The sequence below is a fragment of the Bos indicus x Bos taurus genome, chromosome 23, assembly GCF_003369695.1.
Source record: "Bos indicus x Bos taurus breed Angus x Brahman F1 hybrid chromosome 23, Bos_hybrid_MaternalHap_v2.0, whole genome shotgun sequence".
Classification (NCBI taxonomy): domain Eukaryota; kingdom Metazoa; phylum Chordata; class Mammalia; order Artiodactyla; family Bovidae; genus Bos; species Bos indicus x Bos taurus.
Window position 1 is genome coordinate 51644502 of NC_040098.1, and position 22329 is coordinate 51666830.

The following is a 22329-nucleotide window of genomic DNA, read 5'->3' on the forward strand; positions in this document are numbered from 1 at the left end:
TCATGTCCCTTTTGGCTTCCGTCCGGACGCCGGTGAAACTTTAATGAATGGAAACCCTGGGTAGACAGACAGGGGTCCAGCAGGGGGCGCTCTCGCCCTGCAGCCACAGCGGAGCCCCACCGTGGAAGGGAGAGTCCCCTTCCTCCCCGCCAGGACTCCGCCGTGAGAAGCCCAGGCTCTGTTTACCCAGCCGGCCCGGCCCGTGTCCCCTCTATGAAAGCTGCTCCTTCCCTTGCCGGGTGCGGTCTTGCATGTGGCCGCCACGGCAGAGAGCCTTAAGTGCAATTCCCTGCTGATCCCGAATTGAATAAACCCAACTTTGCTGCAGAAACACCTGCGGTCTGTTTGCTTCAGGTCAACAGACGCAAGCTTGCATTTTGGAATGTAACCTCCTGCCCTTTGTGGGAAACCCAGCAAGTCTTCAAGGCCATCCCGCTCCCGGAGCACTAGGCCTGGCCAAGAAGGCACCCCCCTGAACCTCCAAGCCCACGCCCTACAGAGCAGGTCCCATTTCAGGCCCCGTCCCCCAGGGCACCACCTGCTGGGGTGGCAGCATCTGGGCGGTCTTGGCGGAAATTGGCCTCGTAACAGCTGAGCCCTGCTTGCCACAGCTTTTGTTCGTTTAGTTTTGGCAGATTCGTTGCCGCAGGGCCCGGTGAGGACTGCTCTGATCAAACCACTAGGTCTCTCTTGGCATTTGAGGAGGCAGTTCTTGGAGCTTCTCACGAAGATTCACCCAGCTCCCTTCCGTGACGCTGCCCGGTGGCGGGCCCCATCCTGGACAGCGGGCCCTGGCTCATCTTGCTCTTCACTTCTTGTGACATGAGTCACCCAGGTGATTCCAGAGAAAGTGAGTGTCTCTAGATAAGAAAAGGAAAGAGAAAAAAGTAAGGGTGGGGACCTTCTATTCAGTTATTTCACTATTTCTTAAAATTTTATGATCAGCAATGTTAAAAAATCTTGAGTAACAAGATTCCCTTAATTTAACTCAGATTTTAAGTGAGAGCATAACTGCAAAATAGATGACAAGTGAATAACTGGATCCAGTAAAATGGTGAGACCCAGATTCTGAAGGACCTCTTCCAGGTTTCAGGTGATTCAAGCCCAGGTAAAGCCCCTCTGTGCCTCACAGATCTTGCTGTGGGCACCTGTCTTTCAGATGCTGGGTTGACATGTACAGCTGGAAAGTACAAGTTTCATCTGAGCCACTAGATTAAAGACCTAAAATAATGACAAATACTTACCAAGCTAGAAAAAGCAGGGTTACTTTGCTTTGCTCTTGTGAAAGTGGAAGTTGCTCAGTCGTGTCTGACTCTTTGTGACCCCAGGTACCGTAGCCAGCCAGGTTCCTCTGTCCGTGGAATTCTGCAGGCCAGAATACTGCAGTGGGTAGCCATTCCCTTCTCCAGGGCATCTTCCCAACCCAGGGATGGAACCCAGGTCTCCCGCATTGCAGGTGGATTCTTTACCAGCTGAGCCACCAGGGAAGCCCAAGAATACTGGAGTGGGTAGCCATTCCCTTCTCCAGGCGATCTTCCCAATCCAGGAATCAAATCAGGGTCTGCTGCATTGCAGGCAGATTCTTTACCAGCTAAACTACCAGGGAACCCTGGCTCTTGTACTCTTGACAAAATAATCATTTTCCGGTTTAGATTTTCCTAATTTCCTAATATTTTACAGTTGTTTCTGATTGTCACCATTCAGAAGGCAAGCGACACGCTCCTCTCCATTCTGTCCTTAGAACACAACCTTCCTTCCAGTTCCTGCGGCTCCGGCCAGCATGGTCCCTCTCCCTCCTCCCTCTCCCTCCTCCCTCTCCCTCCTCCCTCTCCCTCGGATTCCCCGATTCTGGGGCTTGTAGGGCAGTGTTGATCTGTGGTGAGGAGCAACCCCCCACCCTCCTAACTCTCCACTTCCTCCTCAATTAAAGCAGACAGTACCGGCCCCTTCTGGACACTACAGTCCAGCTTCCACCTGCCCTTCTCCTCCTCAGTCTTCCTGGCTAGGTGCCCTTTCCGCTTTTTAACTGCTGATTAGCTCAGCTGAAAAAGAATCTGCCTGCAGTGCGGGAGACCTGGCTTCAATCCCTGGGTTGGGAAGATTCCCCTGTAGAAGGGAAAGACTACCCAGTCCAGCATTCTGGCCTGCAGAATACTATACATGACCATACAGTCCATGGGGTCGCAGAGTCGGACATGACTCAGTGACTTTCACTTGCACTCTGGCCTCAGCTTCTGTCCTCAGCTATGACTCTGACACACAGGCGCAGCTGGGCCGGTGAATCCCGCACGGGGCTCCTGCACCTACGTTCCATATCCTGTTCTGTTCCTACTTGTCTCCTGGACACCTTCACCTAATGCTCCGCAAGCACCACGAGTCCTCTTTGACAGAAGATGCGGGTTTGATCCCTGGGTCAGAATTCCCTGGAGCAGGAAATGAAAATCCTACGGGTGGATTTTCAGTCCATGGTGGGCGACAGTCCACAGGGTCTCAAGGAGTCCGGCACGACTGACGACTGAGCACAGCAATGCTATGTTACACCCCTGACCCTCCCCTTCCCCGGGAGGCTCTCTTTCAGTTAATCACATCACAATGAGTACAGATACCTGAGTTACACTAGTAACTGGCACCTGCATCTCCACTCCTTTCCTGGCCCCTTGCCCCCAGTCCACCTGGTTCTCACATCCTGTGATGCCCGCCCTCATCAGCTCTGGGCAGCATCCCGTCACTGCTGCACTGCCCAGGCTCAGGCCCTCCTGGCTGTGCCCTGGTCCCCAGAGCCGAGTCCTAGGGGTCCCTGGGTCCTCTCCCCCTGCACCCAGTCCATCCTGAGGGCCGGTGCTGGAGTCAGAAAGGAAACGGGAGGGAAGAAGGGGAGGATATGGATGAATGAAGGAATCACATTACTCGTCCAGTTTCAATCTTACAATGGTTCCCGATGTTCTTGTTCAGTCCCTCAGTCGTGTCTGACTCTTTACAACTCCGTGGTCTGCAGCACGCTAGGCTTCCCTGTCCATCACCATCTCCTGGAGCTTGCTCAAACTCATGTCCATTGAGTCAATGATGAATCCAACCATCTCATCCTCTGTCATCCCCTTCTCCTCCTGCCTGCAATCTTTCCCAGCATCAGGGTCTTTTCCAATGAGTCAACTCTTCACATCAGGTGACTAAAGTATTAGAGCTTCAGCTTCAGCCTCAGTCCTTCCAATGAATATTCAGGATTTACTTCCTTCAGGATTATATGGGTGATTGCCTTGCAGTTCAAGGACTCTCAAGAGTCTTTTCCGACACCACAGCGCCATGACTGACAGATAAAACCCCAATTCCTCAGAACGGCCTCCAGGTTCTTTCCAGTCCAGCCCTGCTCAATCCTTCCAGCCCGCCTGCCTCACCTTGGGCGCTCCCAGGCCCACACCCTCTGCCCGGTCCTGAGTGTACCTCCTGGGAGCGGGAGCCCTTTCCCACCAGTGACTCCGCCTGGTTGTTCCTCCTCCAGCCGCCCCTGGACCTCACCCCTCCCTCGGGCTCGGCTCCTCTGTCACCCGGGGAGCCCAGCCCACGCCCCACCGCATCACTAGCTCTGACCCTCTGGCCCCTTCGGGCCGGCTACGTGCCCATCAGAGCCTCCACCCGCTGCACAGAGACACAACCTCTTTCCTGTCCCTCTGAACCCACAGAAGAGGAAGAGCGTGTTTGATCAGTTCTATCCCTCACCTCCTTTGTGACCAGACAGAGTCTTCCATACAATCAGCTTCCAACCCATAGAGCGTGGGGGTTTCCAGCTCTGCTACCTAGTGGGGCTTCGGGGGTAGGAAGATCTGTTGCTCCCGGGGCAGGTCTGTCTGTTGCCCCGCCCTCCTACATGGACCGGTCCTCCCCGCCCCTCCCGCTCTGCCCCGCCCCCCGGTCGTCCCGGCCCGCCCCGCCCCTCTGGTCGAGATATTTGGGCCCCAGAGCCGCGATCCCCGCCCAGCCCGCTCCTGTCGCACTCCGTAGCATATGTGTGGGGCGGTGGGGCCGCGGCAACTGCCTGTGCGAGGCGGAAGGCGGGCGGACCGGGCGGGAACTCGCGCTGGGCTGGGTTCCTGTGCGAGGCGGAAGGCGGGCGGACCGGGCGGGAACTCGCGCTGGGCTGGGTTTCCTTTCGGACCCGGTGGCCGCGGCAGACGTCACGACGCTGTGAGTGTGGATCCTGGACCCCCGTGCCCGCTCGGGATCCTGGTGCAACGTGTATGGTTCTTACTGGCATGTGCATGCAATGCAGAAGAGCTGTCCCTTAATGTAAAAGTCCCACTAGATGGTTTATCGTTTTTTTTTTGATATCTGCAACGTCTTTATGATAAACTGCTTAAATTTGGTCCCAAGTTTTTTTTCTTTTTTAGGATAAGACTTCTTTAATCTTTTTATGATTGACTAACCCTAACCCTAACCCACTCCAGTACTCTTGCCTGGAGAATCCCATGGACGGAGGAGCCTGGTAGGCTGCAGTCCATGGTGTCACTAAGAGTTGGACACGACTGAGCGACTTCACTTTCACTTTTCACTTTCATGCATTGGAGAAGGAAATGGCAACCCAGGACTGAAGCGACTTAGCAGCAGCAGCAGCAGCAGTAAGGATTTTTATGTTATTACAAAGTGATCATGAAAGTCAGCTTATGATTATGTGACAGGTTATTTTCAAATTCATGGCTCAGGACAAACAAGAAGGATCTTAGTAAGTGGTACTCAGTGTTTGGAGATTTACTTCACAGTTGACAGAGGAACTAGGTAATGAACGAAGAAGTGGTTTTTAAACGTGAAAGTATTGTTTTCCTCTGCTCATAAAAGAGGTTTGTAGATGTGTGACCATGTGTTCAGCTTCTGTCTCTTGTGTTGTTCAGTCGCTCAGTCATATCCGACTCTTTGTGACCCCATGGACTCCAGCCCGCCATGCCTCCCTGTCCTTCACACACTCCCGGAGTTCATCCAAACCCAAGTCCATTGAGTCGGTGATGCCATCCAACCATCTGATCCTCTGTTGTCCCCTTCTCCTCCCGACTTCAGTCTTTCCCAGCATCAGGGTCTTTTCAAATGAATCAGTTCTTCGCATCAGGTGGCCAAAGTATTGGAGCTTCAGCTTCACCATCAGTCCTTCCAATGAATATTTAGGTCTGATCTCCTTTAGAATGAACTGGTTGAAACCTTAGCTGCCTCTTTATCTCCAGTACCAGCAGCAGGATGGAAAGTCACCCGGTGTACATCCATGACGTGGTCAGAACCGACCCCATCTCGTGAACAGGACCTGTCTGCTCATCTCTGACCCCGGGGGCAACTGAACATGCTCAGGGAATGTGCACGGTCAAGCAGATCCTCCAGTGCAGACACAGTGGCTCATTGATGGACATCTCCCGGTCTGGGTTCATGGCCCTCCCCTCTTCTGCTGCTTTATGGAGGGCTCACATTTGGTCTCCCCTCGGCTGCCATAGCCTCTGCTTCGCTCTGGTCTCAGGAGCAGGGCCACTGAGCAGAGGAGAAAGGGAAGCCCCGCTCATCCTTCCAGGCCTGGAGCAGACAGCGCTCTCCCCGAGGGCCTGGACGGGGTGGGCGGAGGGAGGACCCAGAGAGCAGGCAGCCAGTGCTCTCCACCGACGGGACCACCGAGCACCCGCCTCCGATGGCAGCTGCAATTTTGAGAAGGCATGGGACACGAGAACACATGGGCACACGCACACGCACACAGACACACACAGACACACACAGGGGCGCCCACACACACACATACAGACACATACATACACAGACACAGACACACAGACGTACACACACACACAAGTCACACACACAGACACACACAAAGACACACACACACAGACACACACACAGACACACACAGGCACACGCGCACACACACAGACACACACACACACACAGACACACACAGGCGGTCTCGATCAGCCCTTTATTTGTGGACCTTCGCCAAGGTCACCGGGGTTCCAGCTCTTCGCAGAGATCGGGGAGAGCGGTGAGGAGCACTGGGCGCCCCCCACCTCGTCACGGCGAGCAGAAGCGGCCGCAGAACAGGATGGCCCCGGTCCTGCTGTGCTGGATGAAGAAGAGGAAGGGGTGGTCGGCACAGAACCGGGGCACGATCCTCAGGATTCTCGGGGTGATCCTGGCCACTGTGGCGGCTGCGGCCTCTGTGCCCTCTTCAGTGACCTCCACGAAGGACTTGTGCACGATCTTGGACAGATGCAAGTCTTGCTGGCACGACATCCCGCTGAAGTCAGCCTGGGCCGCCTCGAAGGCGTCGGTCACGCCCAGGTCTCGGAGGACGCACTCCATGTCGTAACTCTCCTCCAGCGTGAAGCGGGGCAGGAACACCTCCACCTCGTCCTCGTCCATCACATCCAGCTTCGTCCAAGTGACGAATTTCTCATAGGTCAGGGCCTTCTCCACCTGGAGGAGAAGGTAGATCTCAGGGTCTGCAGCAGCACTACCCCGGGCACCTTCCACTGTGACCCGCACACTGTGCCTTGCGGGCCCGGGGCAGCCTGCTGGCTGCACACGAGTTCCCAGAGCCCAGTGCCCAGCAGGGATCCCGATGAGACCCCACGGGGCCACGGCTGGCTGGTTACCGTGTTCAAGTCTGTGCTCTCACTGGGCAGCAGGATGACCATGTTCAGTTCTTTGCCTACGTAGGGAAGCACCAGAATCTGGGTGCTTATTTCTCCAATGTAGGTTGATTTAAAGGTGGACTTCTTGAACATCATTTGCACAGGTTTCTCCATGTTCTATAAAAGGAATACATAAATGTTAAGTTGAAACAAGACCTGTGGACACGCTGGACGAGTCATCAGAGCCGTCCACCTGAGCCCACACATTCTGTCCTGTCTTCCAGACCCACCCCAGCTCCGTGTCGTCAGCTCGTCTGCACGGCTCCAGCTCCCACCCCTGGTTCCCAGCACTCAGGCCTCAGGCTGCTGTTCTCCTGCTGACCCAGGAGGGCTCCACACAGACTTACCCAGCAGGACCTCTTCCCCGGCACCTGCCCACCTGACATCTGCATCTGGATGCAAAGGAGCCTCCAGGTTGGCTCCCACACTGGCGTCTTGTGTTCCCCTCTACCTGTTCCATCTATACTTTCCCATCTCTGCTCATGGCGACACCACTCATCCCCCAGGCAGACCCTAGAGTGTCTTGGGCCCCTGTCCTTCTCACCTGATAGCTGACCCATGAACAACCATGTTGGCTCTACTTTTAAAGACAACAGGGCTGCCCTGGTGGCTCAAGGGTAAATAATCTGCCTTCCAATGCAGGAGACACAGGCTCCATCCCTGGTCTGGGAACACCCCACAGCCCAGGGGCTTCTAAGCCCATGGGCCACAACTACTGAGCCTGGGCTGAGAGCCCGGGAGCCGCAGCTCCTGAAGTCACGGGCCTGGAGCCTGAGCTTTGCACCAACAGAAGCACCGGCAGGAGAAGCCCGAGCACCGAGCCAAGAGGGTCTCTGCCACGGCAGCTGCAAGAAAGGCTCTGTGGCAACAAGACCCTGCACAGCCAAATAAATAGATACAATTATTAAAAAACAAAACAAAACAATCTGACTTGTGCTTCCTACCCCCACCACTCTCAGCCCAGCCATGGTCATCAGGAAAACTTCCAAGTAACCTCCCTGGTCCTGCACACGGGCCCGCAGGGCTCTGGGGGATCAGAGCCACTGTGAGAGGCCACAGGCTCTGTGAGAGCTCAGAGGAGGGACACAGGAACCAGGAACCCGGGCTGCGGAGACCGCTAGGAAGGTTTCTGGACAGCCCTGCAGAGAAAGGCGTCTGTGTAGGTAGCTCCTGACGGGAGGGGGACAGACGGTAGGAACCAGGCCCATGGAGCGTCACAGCCACAGTCTGAAGTTTGAACTGGATCTCAGGGGTTCTAGGAGGCCCAGAGACCTGCGAGCTGCCCCGTGGGATGTGTGATACAAGACGGAACACCGGCCGCACAGACCTCCCCTGATGATACAGCAGAGGAGGAGCAGGGGGAGAGGAAGCCAGGGTTTGCCCAGATCCACATCTGGGCTGCCAAGGCCACGAGAGGCACACGTTCCTTGAGGTCAGCCTCCTGGCAGGCTCCGTAAACCAAGGGGTCCCCAGGGACCGTTTCCAAGAACCTCCTCCCTTATTATGACACATTCTTGTTCACCTTGCTGACTCTGAAAGGCCTTTCCTTGGTGTGCTCTTTGTTAAACTGTGTGTCCCAGTTCCCTTTGAAGTAGATGGCATTCACGAGAATGAGACGTGTCATGGCGTTAACTGAATTTGCAGGGAGCAAGTCTCTAATTTTACCTGCAAAGAAGATTTAAAGACACCAGTTAGCTAACAGGGTTTCCTGGTGCAGGTGCTGGGCACAGTACTTACTGGTCCGTCCCCTGGAGGAGTCCCCCATACAACCACGTACAGGGAGTTGTCTGTTTACTCGTTAAGTTGGGTCCCACTATTTGTGACCCCATGGACTGTAGCCCACCAGGCTCCTGCGTCCATGGGATTCCCTAGGCAAGAATACTGGAGCAGGTTTCCATTTCCTTCTCCAGGGGATCTTTTGACCCAGGGATCCAACCCGCCTCTCCTGAATTGGCAGGTGTATCTTTACCATCCGAGCCACCAGGGAAACCCATGCAGGGAGCCTGGCCCCTAAAGCTAAATCAGCGACAAAAACCTTAAAGTCTCCACTCAGTAAAATACCATGAGTTGCATAAAACACATACAATGAACAAATAATAGGGCAGGATAATTCACAGTGACAGAAAAAGGAATGTTTGGTGTACAACGTGAGGGGACTGTCCTGAAGGGGAGAGGCCGAAGCCAGTGTGCAGAGCACGAAAACGAAGAAGCGCAGGTGGACGAGGGCTTGACCGAGTGTCCTGCAGTGATGCTCAGCGACCCGCAGAGCACGGGCTCTGCTGCACAGGCAGGGAGGTGGAGCCCGATCCAGAGTCTTCCTCCCGCCCTTTGTGAAAAGGCAGACTATATGAACATTAACTGCAACAGCCAAAAGTCAAAGTGCGATTGCTCTGGAAGAGGTGCACCAAATATTGATGAGGAGGGGGGAAGCTAGAGAAATTGATTACTGATTAAATTTCAGAAGTGGATTTGAAAGTTTCCAGTTCTTTAGAGAAAAAAGCCATTTCTGTTTACATTTGATGGTCTTGGGAAGGAACTTGTGGAAAATAAGACTCATTCAAATACTGTGTGAACAGAAGTAGTGACACGTCCTCACCTTCTGTCTTTTCGGCTACCCAGGTATTTATGTGCTTCCTGGACTCCTCCGTAGCGCTGAGAAAGTCCAGCTCTTCCATCTCTGCTTGGTAGAATATGCGGCAGGAATCTTTGAAAGACTAGGAGAGATGGAATGACAGAATCACATGGCTACAGAAACAGACAATGCCAAGAGCTTACTTCTTCACCGTGCCGACCTCAACACTGATCATTTGACGGTTACTTGTGTAATGTACAAACGAATGTGCAGAATTAACCTTCAATCTGGTTTCTCAGTTTTCAGCTACATTGAATAAATAACTGAGTAAAATCACAGGCTTCCCAGGTGGCACAGTGGTAAAGAATTCGCCTGCAAACGTTGGAGACAAGGGTTTGATCTCGTGCGGAAGATGCCCTGGAGAAGGAAATGGGAATACACTCCAGTATTCTTGCCTGGACAGTCCCATGCACAGAGGAGCCTGGAGGGCTACAGTCCATGGGTTGCAAGGAGTCAGACACGACTTAGCGACTAAACAACAACAACACAGCCATTCAAGAGAGGCGATGCGGCAACACTGCCGCCAGCACACGTTCCGGGCACAACTGCCGTGTGACCCTGGAAAGGTTGCTGCGTCTCTCTGGCTTCCTCGCCCCCTGGAAGCAAGGACGCAGCAGTAGCTACGTCTCAGAGGTGCTCTGAGGACCAGGAGAATTGGCTCTGTCCGATGTCACGTGGCTGAGTTCTCCGAACACCGTGGACCCTGCATGTCGTGGTCCGGGTGCCTCCTTTCATAGAACCCTCACATCATTCAGGCTCTGCCAACCTACTGCTCCACTTCTTAATCGGGGCTTTTGAAAAAGATGTCAGTCTCCCAGTCTAAGAAAATGGTCTGGAAGCAAAGTGGTCACCTACAAGTCGATACCTCATCATACCCTTGGTGATTTCAACAGCTTTTAAACATATCTGAAAACAAGTGCCTGCTTCTTAAAATACTATTTAGTAAGTAATGACCAGTCAAAAAGCAAACTAAAGCAATATCTAATCATACATTGTGATTGGTATTGGATTCTTGGATACTTGATCAGTATGAAATAACTGACAAATATTTCTCATCTTTTGATTTTATATTCCATACCAAAATAATGTTCTAAATATCAGTGCTTTTCTTGGGATTTCCTAAGAAGGCAGAGGAATAGGATGGGGAGACCACTTTCTCCCCCACAAATTCATCAAAAGAACAATGAGTGCTCACTTCGGCAGCACATACAGTAAAATGGAACGATACAGAGAAGATTAGCATGGCCCCTGCACAGGGATGACATGCAAATTCATGAAGCATTCCATATTTTACCCAAAGCAATCTATAGGTTCAATGCAATCCCTATCAAACTACCAACGGTATTCTTCACAGAGCTAGAACAAATAATTTCACAATTTGTATGGAAACACAAAAAAGCTCAAATAGCCAAAGCAATCTTGAGAAACAAGAATGGAACTGGAGGAATCAACCTGCCTGACTTCAGGCTCTACTACAAAGCCACAGTCATCAAGACAGTATGGTACTGGCACAAAGACAGAGATCTAGATCAATGCCACAAAATAGAAAGCCCAGAGATAAATCCATGCACCTATGGACACCTTATCTTTGACAAAGGAGGCAAGAATATACAATGGAGAAAAGACAATCTCTTTAACAAGTGGTGCTGGGAAAACTGGTCAACCACTTGTAAAAGAATGAAACTAGAACACTTTCTAACACCATACACAAAAATAAACTCAAAATGGATTAAAGATCTAAACGTAAGACCAGAAACTATAAAACTCCTAGAGGAGAACATAGGCAAAACACTCTCCGACATAAATCACAGCAGGATCCTCTCTGACCCACCTCCCAGAATCTTGGAAATAAAAGCAAAAATAAACAAATGGGACCTAATTAAAATGAAAAGCTTCTGCACAACAAAGGACACTCTAAGCAAGGTGAAAAGACAGCCTACAGAACGGGAGAAAATAATAGCAAATGAAGCGATGGACAAAGAACTAATCTCAAAAATATACAAGCAACTGCTGCAGCTCAATTCCAGAAAAATAAATGACCCAATCAAAAAATGGGCCAATGAACTAAACAGACATTTCTCCAAAGAAGACATACAGATGGCTAACAAACAGATGAAAAGATGCTCAACATCACTCATTATCAGAGAAATGCAAATCAAAACACAATGAGATACCATTTCACGCCAGTCAGAATGACTGCTATCCAAATGTCTACAAGCAATAAATGATGGAGAGGGTGTGGAGAAAAGGAAACCCTCTTACACTGTTGGTGGGAATGCAAACTAGTACAGCCACTATGGAGAACAGTGTGGAGATTCCTTAAAAAACTGGAAATAGAACTGCCTTATGATCCAGCAATCCCACTGCTGGGCATACACACTGAGGAAACCAGAATTGAAAGAGATGCCTGTACCCCAGTGTTCATCGCAGCACTGTTTATAATAGCCAAGACATGGAAGCAACCTAGATATCCATCAGCAGACGAATGGATAAGAAAGCTGTGGTACATATACACAATGGAGTATTACTCAGCCATTAAAAAGAATACATTTGAATCAGTTCTAATGAGGTGGATGAAACTGGAGCCTATTATAGAGTGAAGTAAGCCAGAAAGAAAAACACCAATACAGTATACTAACGCATATATATGGAAGTTAGAAAGATGGTACTGATAACCCTGTATGTGAGACAGCAAAAGAGACACAGATCTATAGAACAGACTTTTGGACTCTGTGGGAGAGGGTGAGGGTGGGATGATTTGGCAGAATGGCATTGAAACATGTATAATATCATATATGAAAGGAATCGCCAGTGCAGGTTTGATGTAGGATACAGGAAGCTTCGGGCTGGTGCACTGGGATGACCCAAAGGGATGGTATGGGGAGGGAGGTGGGTTGGGGATTCAGGATGGGGAACGTGTGAACACCCATGGCGGATTCATGTTGATGTATGGAAAAACCAATACAATATTGTAAAGTAATTAGCCTCCAATTAAAATAAATAAATTTATATTAAAAACAACACAAAACAGAAGAACAATGAACACTGAGTAAATTCCATAAAACAACTTCTGAATGCTGGCAGAGGACATCAGGCACCCAGAAGAGTAGCCCATTGTCTTTGAAAGGAGGTCGGAAAAAAATACAAAAGATAAAAAGAGAGACAAATGAGGTAGGTACGGAGATCCATCCCAGGAAGGGAGTCTTAAAAGAGAAGTTTCCAAACACCAGGAAACACTCTCACTGGAGAGTCTGTGGCAAGCTTTGGAACTTCAGAGGGCAACATAACTGGGAGGAAGAATAAATAAATAATTAAAACTCACAGATTACGTGCCAATGGAGGAGCAGCGCAGACGCCTGCATCGCCACTAGCAAGTGGGGGCTGGGCAGGGAGGTGCGGGCTGCATTGATTAGAGTAAGGACCGGGCCTGAATGCCCCGAGGACAATCTGAGGGAACTAGCTTGAGATAGCAAACCAGACTGTGGGATAGCTACCCCGCGAAAAGCTCTCACCTAAGACACCGCCAGGCCCGCTCACAGGAACAAAGGAGTGACTAGAGCTAGCCGGCTGCGGACCAGCCCATCCCCCGTGGAGACAGGCAGGTGAGGGCAGACAGACCCAGACGGGGGCAATCATGGCCCCAGAGAGGCATCATCTACCAAAATGCAAGCAGGCCTCGTCGCTAACCAAGACTTCTTGGGATTCTGGACGGTCGACATCTGCTGGGAGGGTCGCAGCCAGAGATCAGCTCCCCAGAAGAGACACATGGCACACCTGAGAAGGCACACCTACTGTACACCCAGAAAACGGAGCAGCAGGGATGGGGGAGGCCATAAGTCGCAGCCTTCAACTGGGGGCGACTGCTCTCCAAGCACCTGGTCACCTGAGCTGCTTGGACCTGGGAAGGGCACAAAACACAGGCCCAACCAAGTCTGTGCCTTTGAAGAGTATCCAAGTACCCAAATCTGAGCGGCTTAGACCTGGGAGGTGCATGCAGCCCAGGGCCAGCCTCAGACAGTTCCCGGCAGAGCAACCTAGAGCCTAAGCAGCATAGACAGGGAAAGCACACATGCCGTGAGCGGTGGCAAACCCAGTGTGGCCGAGACATGGCGAGCACTCCCCACACACGCCAGTGATATTTGATTTCAGCGTCCCTCCCTCCCCACAGCACGACTGAACCAGTGAACCTAAAAAAGTGTCCACTACCATCCCCTTGTGTCAGGGCAGAAATTAGACACTGAAGGGACCAGCAAATAGAAGAAGCTAAAACAGAGGGAACCGCCTTGGAAGTGACAGCTGCAATAGATTAAAACCCTGTAGTTAGCACTGACTACATAGGAAGGGGCCTATAGATCTTGAGAAATATAAGCCGGATCAAGGAACTATCTGAAAATGAACTGACCCCACACGTCCACAACAACACCAGAGAAAGTCCTAGATATATTTTTACTATTATCATCCTTTAAATTAAAAAAAAAAATTTGTTTTTAAGTCCTCTATTACTCCTTTAATTTTCATTTTTATAACCTACTATTACTTTGCAACAAAAAAGGCCATATTTTTTAAAGGAAACTTCATATATATCTATTTTATAATTTTTGTGACTTTTTTGTCCTTTAATATTGTATTTTTGAGAATCCAACCTCTACTCTTGATTTTAATCTTTGCTTTTTGGTATTTGTTATCAATTTTGTACCTTTAAGAACCCAATCTTCAATACCCATTTTTACCTGGGAGCAAGATTACTGGCTTGACTGCTCTCTCCCTTTGGATGCTCCTTTTTCTCCACCAGGTCGCCTCTATCTCCTCCCTCCCCTTTCTCTTCTCTACCCAACTCTGTGAATCTCTCTGTGTGTTCAGGATGGTGGAGAACATTTAGGGAACCGATTACTGGCTGGATCTGTCTCTCTCCTTTTGATTCCCCCATTTATCCTCCTGGCCACGACTGTCTCCTTCCTCCCTCTTCTCTTCTCTGTGTAAATCTGTGAACATCTCTGAGGGATCCAGACTGTGGAGAGCACGTAGGGATGTGATTACTGGCTAGCTTGCTCTCACCTCTTTTGATTCCCCTTCTCCTACTGGCCACCTCTGTCTCCTTCCTCCCTCTTCCATTCTCTGTATAACTCCATGAACATCTCTGAGCAGTCCAGACTGTGGAGAGCACACAGGGACGTGATTACCAGCTAGCTTGGTCTCTCCCCTTTTGATTCCCCCTCTTCTTCTCCTGCTTACCTCTATCTCCCTCCACCCTCTTCTCTTCTCCATGTAACTCTGTGAACCTCTCTGGGTGTCCCTCACCATGGAGAAACTTTTCATCATTAACCTAGATGTTTTATCATCGGTGCTGTATGGATGGAGAAGTCTTGAGGCTACTGTAAGAATAAGACTGAAAATCAGAGGCAGGAGGCTTAAGTCCAAATCCTGAGCACACCAGAGAACTCCTGACTCCAGGGAACATTAATTGATAGGACCTCATCAAACGCTACCGTAACTACACTGAAACCAAGCACCCGCCAAGGGCCAACAAGTTCCAGAGCAAGACTTACCACGCAAATTCTCCAGCAACACAGGAACATAGCCCTGAGCTTCAATATACAGGCTGCCCAAAGTCACTCCAAACCCAGTGACATCTCATAACTCATTACTGGACACTTCATTGCACTCCAGAGAGAAGAAATCCAGCTCCACCCACCAGAACACCGACACAAGCTTCCCTAACCAGGAAACCTTGACAAGCCACCCGTCCAACTCCACCCACAGTGAGGAAACTCCACAATAAAGAGAACTCCACAAACTGCCAGAATATGGAAAGGCCACCCCAAACACAGCAATATAAACAAAATGAAGAGGCAGAGAAATACCCAGCAGGTAAAGTAACAGGATAAATGCCCACCAAACCAAACAAAAGAGGAAGAGATAGGGAATTTACCTGGTAAAGAATTACAAATAATGATAGTGAAAATGATCCAAAATCTTGAAAACAAAATGGAGTTACAGATAAATAGCCTGGAGACAAGGATTGAGAAGATGCAAGAAACGTTTAACAAGGATCTAGAAGAAATAAAAAATAGTCAATATATAATGAATAATGCAATACATGAGCTCAAAAACGCTCTGGAGGGAACCAACAGTAGAGTAACAGAGGCATAAGATAGGATAAGTGAGGTAGAAGATAGAATGATAGAAATAAGTGAAACAGAGAGGAAAAAAGAAAAACGAATTAAAAGAAATGAGGACAATCTCAGAGACCTCTGGGATAATGTTAAACACCCCAACATTCAAATCATAGGAGTCCCAGAAGAAGAAGACAAAATGAAAGACCATGAGAAAATACTTAAGGAGATAATAGTTAAAAACCTCCCTAAAATGGGGAAGGAAATAATCACTCAAGTGCAAGAAACCCAGAGAGTCCCAAACAGGATAAACCCAAGGCAAAACACCCCAAGACACATATTAATCAAATTAACAAAGATCAAACACAAAGAACAATATTAAAAGCAGCAAGGGAAAAACAACAAATAACACACAAGGGGATTTCCATAAGGATAACAGCTGATCTTTCAATAGAAACTCTTCAGGCCATAAGGGAATGGCAAGACATACTTAAAGTGATGAAAGAAAATAGCCTACAGTCCAGATTACTGTACCCAGCAAGGATCTTATTCAAATATGAAGGAGAAGTCAAAAGCTTTATAGACAAGCAAAAGCTGAGAGAATTCAGCACTACCATACCAGCTCTCCAACAAATGCTAAAGGATCTTCTCTAGACAGGAAACACAGAAAGGGTATATAAACTCAAACCCAAAACAATAAAATAAATGGCAATGGGGTCATACTTATCAATAATTACCTTAAATGTAAATGGGTTGAATGCCCCAACCAAAAGACAAAGACTGGCTGAATGGATACAAAGATAAGACCCCTATATATGTTGTCTACAAGAGACCCACCTCAAAACAAGGACACATACAGACTGAAAGTGAAGGGCTGGAAAAAGATATTCCATGCAAATAGAGACCAAAAAAAAAAAAAAAAACAGGAGTAGCAATACTTATATCAGATAAAATAGACTTTAAAACAAAGGCTGTGAAAAGAGACAAAGAAGGACACTACATAATGATCAAAGGATCAATCCAAGAAGAAGATATAACAATTATAAATATATATGCATCCAACATAGGAGCACAGCAATATGTAAGACAAATGCTAACAAGTATCAAAGGGGAAATTAACAATAACACAATAATAGTGGGAGACTTTAATACCCCATTCATACTTATTGATAGATCAACTAAACAGAAAATTAACAAAGAAACACAAACGTTAAATGATACAATAGACCAGTTAGACCTAATTGATATCTATAGGACATTTCACCCCAAAACAATGAATTTCACCTTTTTCTCAAGCACACATGGAACCTTCTCCAGGATAGATCACATCCTGGGCCATAAATCTAGCCTTGGTAAATTAAAAAAAAAATTGAAATCATTCCAAGCATCTTTTCTGACCACAATGCAGTAAGATTAGATCTCAATTACAGGAGAAAAACTATTAAAAATTCCAACATATGGAGGCTGAACAACACGCTGCTGAATAACCAACAAATCACAGAAGATATAAAAAAAGAAATCAAAATACGTGTAGAAACGAATGAAAATGAAAACACAACAACCCAAAACCTCTCGGACACTGTAAAAGCAGTGCTAAGGGGAAGGTTCATAGCAATACAGGCATACCTCAAGAAACAAGAAAAAAGTCAAATAAATGACCTAACTCTACACCTAAAGCAACTAGAAAAGGAAGAAATGAAGAACCCCAGGGTTAGTAGAAAGAAAGACATCTTAAAAATTAAGGCAGAAATAAATGCAAAAGAAACAAAAGAGGCCATAGCAAAAATCAACAAAGCCAAAAGGTGGTTCTTTGAAAGGATAAATAAAATTGACAAACCATTAGCCAGACTCATCAAGAAACAAAGGGAGAAAAATCAAATCAATAAAATTAGAAATGAAAATGGAGAGATCACAACAGACAACACAGAAATACAAAGGATCATAAGACACTACTATCAGCAATTAATGCCAATAAAATGGAAACTTGGAAGAAATGGACAAATTCTTAGAAAAGTACAACTTTCCAAAACTGGACCAGGAAGAAACAGAAAATCTTAACAGACCCATCACAAGCACGGAAATTGAAGCTGTAATCAGAAATCTTCCAGCAAACAAAAGCCCAGGTCCAGATGGCTTCACAGCTGAATTCTACCAAAAATTTAGAGAAGAGCTAACATTTATCCTGCTCAAACTCTTCCAGAAAATTGCAGAGGAAGGTAAACTTCCAAACTCATTCTATGAGGCCACCATCACCCTAATACCAAAACCTGACAAAGATGCCACAAAAAAAGAAAACTACAGGCCAATATCACTGATGAACATAGATGCAAAAATCCTTAACAAAATTCTAGCAATCAGAATCCAACAATATATTAAAAAGATCATACATCATGACCAAGTGGGCTTTATCCCAGGGATGCAAGGATTCTTCAATATCCACAAATTAATCAATGTAATACACCACATTAACAAATTGAAAAACAAAAGCCATATGATTATCTCAATAGATGCAGAGAAAGCCTTTGACAAAATTCAACATTCATTTAAGATAAAAACCCTCCAGAAAGCAGGAATAGAAGGAACATACCTCAACATGTAAAAGCTATATACGACAAACCCACAGCAAACATTATCCTCAATGGTGAAAAATTGAAAGCATTTCCCCTAAAGTCAGGAATAAGACAAGGGTGCCCACTCTCACCACTACTATTCAACATAGTTTTGGAAGTTTTGGCCACAGCAATCAGAACAGAAAAAGAAATAAAAGGAATCCAACTTGGAAAAGAAGTAAAACTCTCACTGTTTGCAGATGACAAGATCCTCTACATAGAAAACCCTAAAGACTCCACCGGAAAACTACTAGAGATAATCAATGAATATAGTAAAGTTGCAGGATATAAAGTCAACACACAGAAATCCCTTGCATTCCTATACACGAATAATGAGAAAATAGAAAGAGAAATTAAGGAAACAATTCCATTCACCATTGCAATGAAAAGAATGAAATACTTAGGAATATATCTACCTAAAGAACAAAAGACCTATATATAGAAAACTATAAAACACTGGTGAAAGAAATTAAAGAGGACACTAATAGACGGAGAAATACACCGTGTTCATGGATCGGAAGAATCAATATAGTGAAAATGAGTATATAACCCAAAGCAATCTATAGGTTCAATGCAATCCCTATCAAACTACCAACGGTATTTTTCACAGAGCTAGAACAAATAATTTCACAATTTGTATGGAAATACAAAAAAGCTCAAATAGCCAAAGCAATCTTGAGAAAGAAGAATGGAACTGGAGGAATCAACCTGCCTGACTCCAGGCTCTACTACAAAGCCACAGTCATCAAGACAGTATGGTACTGGCACAAAGACAGAGATCTAGATCAATGGAACAAAATAGAAAGCCCAGAGATAAATCCATGCACCTATGGACACCTTATCTTTGACAAAGGAGGCAAGAATATACAATGGAGAAAAGACAATCTCTTTAACAAGTGGTGCTGGGAAAACTGGTCAACCACTTGTAAAAGAATGAAACTAGAACACTTTCTAACACCATACACAAAAATAAACTCAAAATGGATTAAAGATCTAAACATAAGACCAGAAACTATAAAACTCCTAGAGGAGAACATAGGCAAAACACTCTCTGACATACATCACAGCAGGATCCTCTATGACTCACCTCCCAGAATCTTGGAAATAAAAGCAAAAATAAACAAATGGGACCTAATTAAAATGAAAAGCTTCTGCACATCAAAGGACACTCTAAGCAAGGTGAAAAGACAGCCTGCAGCATGGGAGAAAATAATAGCAAATGAAGCAATGGACAAAGAACTAATCTCAAAAATATACAAGCAACTGCTGCAGCTCAAATCCAGAAAAATAAATGACCCAATCAAAAAATGGGCCAATGAACTAAACAGACATTTCTCCAAAGAAGACATACAGATGGCTAACAAACAGATGAAAAGATGCTCAACATCACTCATTATCAGAGAAATGCAAATCAAAACACAATGAGATACCATTTCACGCCAGTCAGAATGGCTGCTATCCAAAAGTCTACAAACAATAAATGATGGAGAGGGTGTGGAGAAAAGGAAACCCTCTTACACTGTTGGTGGGAATGCAAACTAGTACAGCCACTATGGATAACAGTGTGGAGATTCCTTAAAAAACTGGAAATAGAACTGCCATACGACCCAGCAATCCCACTGCTGGGCATACACACTGAGGAAACCAGAATTGAAAGAGATGCCTGTACCTCAATGTTCATCGCAGCGCTGTTTATAATAGCCAGGACATGGAAGCAACCTAGATGTCCATCAGCAGACGAATGGATAAGAAAGCTGTGGTACATATACACAATGGAGTATTACTCAGCCATTAAAAAGAATACATATGAATCAGTTCTAATGAGGTGGATGAAACTGGAGCCTATTATACAGAGTGAAGTAAGCCAGAAAGAAAAACACCAACACAGTATACTAACGCATATATATGGTCCTACAGGCAATGACCAAACGGTTCCAGGAAGCGTGAGGTCGTGACTGGGGTCCCACACCCCACCCTCCGTGTGGGTCTCAGCCCACAAGGCCAGTCTGCAACACAAGGCCCGCCTCCCGTCTCCACACGTCCTCGGTCTCTATCTGCTTCGGGCAATCAGGAGTATGACTTACCGAGAGGAAATCGTAAGTCTTCTCTCCAAAAAGCCTGTTGGCGGTTCTGAGCAAGTACTGTGTGTCCGTCCTATTAACTTCGCTGAGAAGGTTCTGGAAACCCTGGTGGACATCTTCACCTCCCCCACTGCTCTTGTTTAGAGAAAGCGTCTGAAAAAAAAAAAAACCAGATAAAAAAGCACAAGTGCAGTACGCCCTGACTACAGGAGAGTGAGGCCTGTCTGCCGAGCGAGGCCTGTCTGCTGAGCAAGGCCTTTGGGATTCGGATCACGGACACCGGCTCACGGGCCAAGGAAAGAGCATCGGCCGCCGCCCAGAACCGGCTTCCCGAACGTACCTGGCACATCTGGGCTGCGGTGTTGCCCCTGGCTCCCATGAGGACCATGGCCAGGGCAGAGGAGATGCTTAGGGGCGAGATAAACACATTTTCCGAGCTGCCCTCACCCAGCTTTTTCAGAAGGGTCAAGGCGAAGGTGCCGTTTGCTTCTGACAGCGCATCCATGGTGGCGAGGCTGAAAGGATGGATTTAAAATCAGTGTCACGCAAATTCAGGCCACAGGTCGGCCACGTCTCACTCCGCTCTTAACTGTTGTTAGCACTGACGCTCTGCTTGGACGAGCAAACAGGTACACGCACAAAACTCGGTTTCCTCGGGGCCTCAGACCCCCCCGTGGGCTTCTGACACGTGAACACGGCTGAGACACGCTGCCGACACACAGAGTGTGCTGGGACACAGCCTGGGAGGGTCGGGAAGGAGCTGTGGGCTTTTGCTCCCATTTCTAGATTGTTCGGTGTGTTTGGGGCCTATAGGTACGATTTTATAACAAGAATCATTCAAAATGATCAATCAAAATGCACAGTTACACAAGTTGAACATTATGTAAAGAGAGAGAAAGACCCCAGCCTTGAGATAAAAGAAGTAAATCCCGTACAAAGAAGCATGAAAGCCTCAAAGACAAACCCCCTGAGGCCCATGTCTCCTCCTATGGGACCTCCACCTGTGCCAAAGCCCGAATCCAGGGCCCTGTGCCCAGGCCCAGGGTCTGCTCACCCTGCTTGGGACAAGGGCTTGGGATGCCCCCATGTCCATCTCCAGGGCCCGGCCTCAGAGGTCGACAGCCCCGCCACGGAGGGCGTTTGGTCCAGAACAGGACACTGTGGGGAGGGGCGGGGGTACGTGAGGGTTCAGGGCCTCTCTGCCTGGTGGGAAGGGATGACAGCTGAGAGATCCCCAGTTCTTCAACAGAAAGCAGCGTCAGTCCTAGATACCGACGTGGGAGAAACAAGCAGGTGAGCCCGAGGAAAGGGTGCGAAGCCGCAGGGCGTGCAGGCTGGCAGCCCCGCTCCAGGCCCTGCGTCAGCTCCCTGATTTCTGCTCCTTGCATGAGGACAGGGACGCACCAGGTAATCTGTGCTCCTGATGGCGTGCAGGGCAGCTCACCCCAAAACACTCCACGGCAGCACACTGATTGCTCTGAAGTAAAGAGACTTGAGAAACAGCTGGTGCAAAAAGCGTGCTCTGCCCTTCTTCTGCTCACCCTGAAAGCTGAAAATAAATCTCCATGTGGAAATATCGTCCCTGTACCAGAGGTAGAGAGACATCTTTATGGCCAAAGAGGGAAACAAAAGGCTGAAAAGGCTGTACAAGGAACCAGCAAACCCTGTTTCTTCACAAACTTGCTCCCCAGGCAAAAACCCCTTGTTTTGTCAAATCTTCACACACACACAAAGCTGCCTGCCTTGTCACTTCTTGAGTCTTATATCTTCGAGGTTCACACAAAATTCAGTGGCGTTGGTTTTTTGCTATTGATTTGTCTTAGGTCAATTTAATTTCTAGACCAGCCAGGAAGAATGTAGAGGAGAGGAAACACTCCCCCCACACACATTCTCTTCCATCTTTAATATCCAATTTCTTGCTTAGTAGCTAAGTCATGTCTGACTCTTTGGTGATTCCATGGACTACAGCCTACCTGGCCCCCCTGTCCATGGATTTTCCAAGCAAGAATACTGGAGTGGGTTGCCATTTCCTTCTCTAGGGGATCTTTCCGACCCAGGGCTGAACCCGAGGCTCCTGCATTGCAGAAGAATGCTTTCCACTGAGCCAGCAGGACAGGCCTTAATATCCAATACCTTAACACTAATACAGAAAAAAGCAGAGTGCACTTGTCTTCAAAGGCCACAGTGAGGCTGCTGGTAGTTCTTTCCATCCACTGACAACAGTTGCTGATGGTCATTAAA

The 22329-nt window shown here is 47.8% G+C and overlaps 1 protein-coding gene, 2 long non-coding RNA genes and 1 other non-coding gene across 7 annotated transcripts in view; 2 read left to right on the plus strand and 2 right to left on the minus strand.

Annotated features, from left to right (window-relative positions):
• Nucleotides 1-3860, minus strand: LOC113882186. The gene is made up of 3 exons (XR_003508313.1): nucleotides 3715-3860; nucleotides 1245-1365; nucleotides 1-860 (listed from the first exon to the last, which is right to left on the minus strand). It is a non-coding gene; the product is annotated as an uncharacterized LOC113882186 (long non-coding RNA).
• Nucleotides 3861-3941: 81 nt separating this feature from the next.
• LOC113881575 lies at nucleotides 3942-7575 on the plus strand. The gene is made up of 3 exons (XR_003508076.1): nucleotides 3942-4179; nucleotides 6878-7067; nucleotides 7296-7575. It is a non-coding gene; the product is annotated as an uncharacterized LOC113881575 (long non-coding RNA).
• The window catches only part of LOC113881571 (serpin B6-like), a 50199-nt gene continuing 33789 nt past the window's right edge, over nucleotides 5920-22329 (minus strand). For all 4 annotated transcript variants that reach the window (XM_027524604.1, XM_027524605.1, XM_027524606.1 and 1 more), the window contains exons 2-7: nucleotides 20429-20603; nucleotides 20092-20241; nucleotides 9250-9367; nucleotides 8176-8318; nucleotides 6615-6770; nucleotides 5920-6435 (exon numbers count right to left, since the gene is read on the minus strand). In XM_027524604.1, the coding sequence (XP_027380405.1) occupies nucleotides 6031-6435; nucleotides 6615-6770; nucleotides 8176-8318; nucleotides 9250-9367; nucleotides 20092-20241; nucleotides 20429-20593 (1137 nt within the window). In that variant the 5' untranslated portion in view covers nucleotides 20594-20603 and the 3' untranslated portion in view covers nucleotides 5920-6030. The remainder of the gene's footprint in view (nucleotides 6436-6614; nucleotides 6771-8175; nucleotides 8319-9249; nucleotides 9368-20091; nucleotides 20242-20428; nucleotides 20604-22329) is intronic.
• On the plus strand, nucleotides 10473-10578 carry LOC113882349. Its single transcript, XR_003508358.1, has one exon. It is a non-coding gene; the product is annotated as a U6 spliceosomal RNA (small nuclear RNA).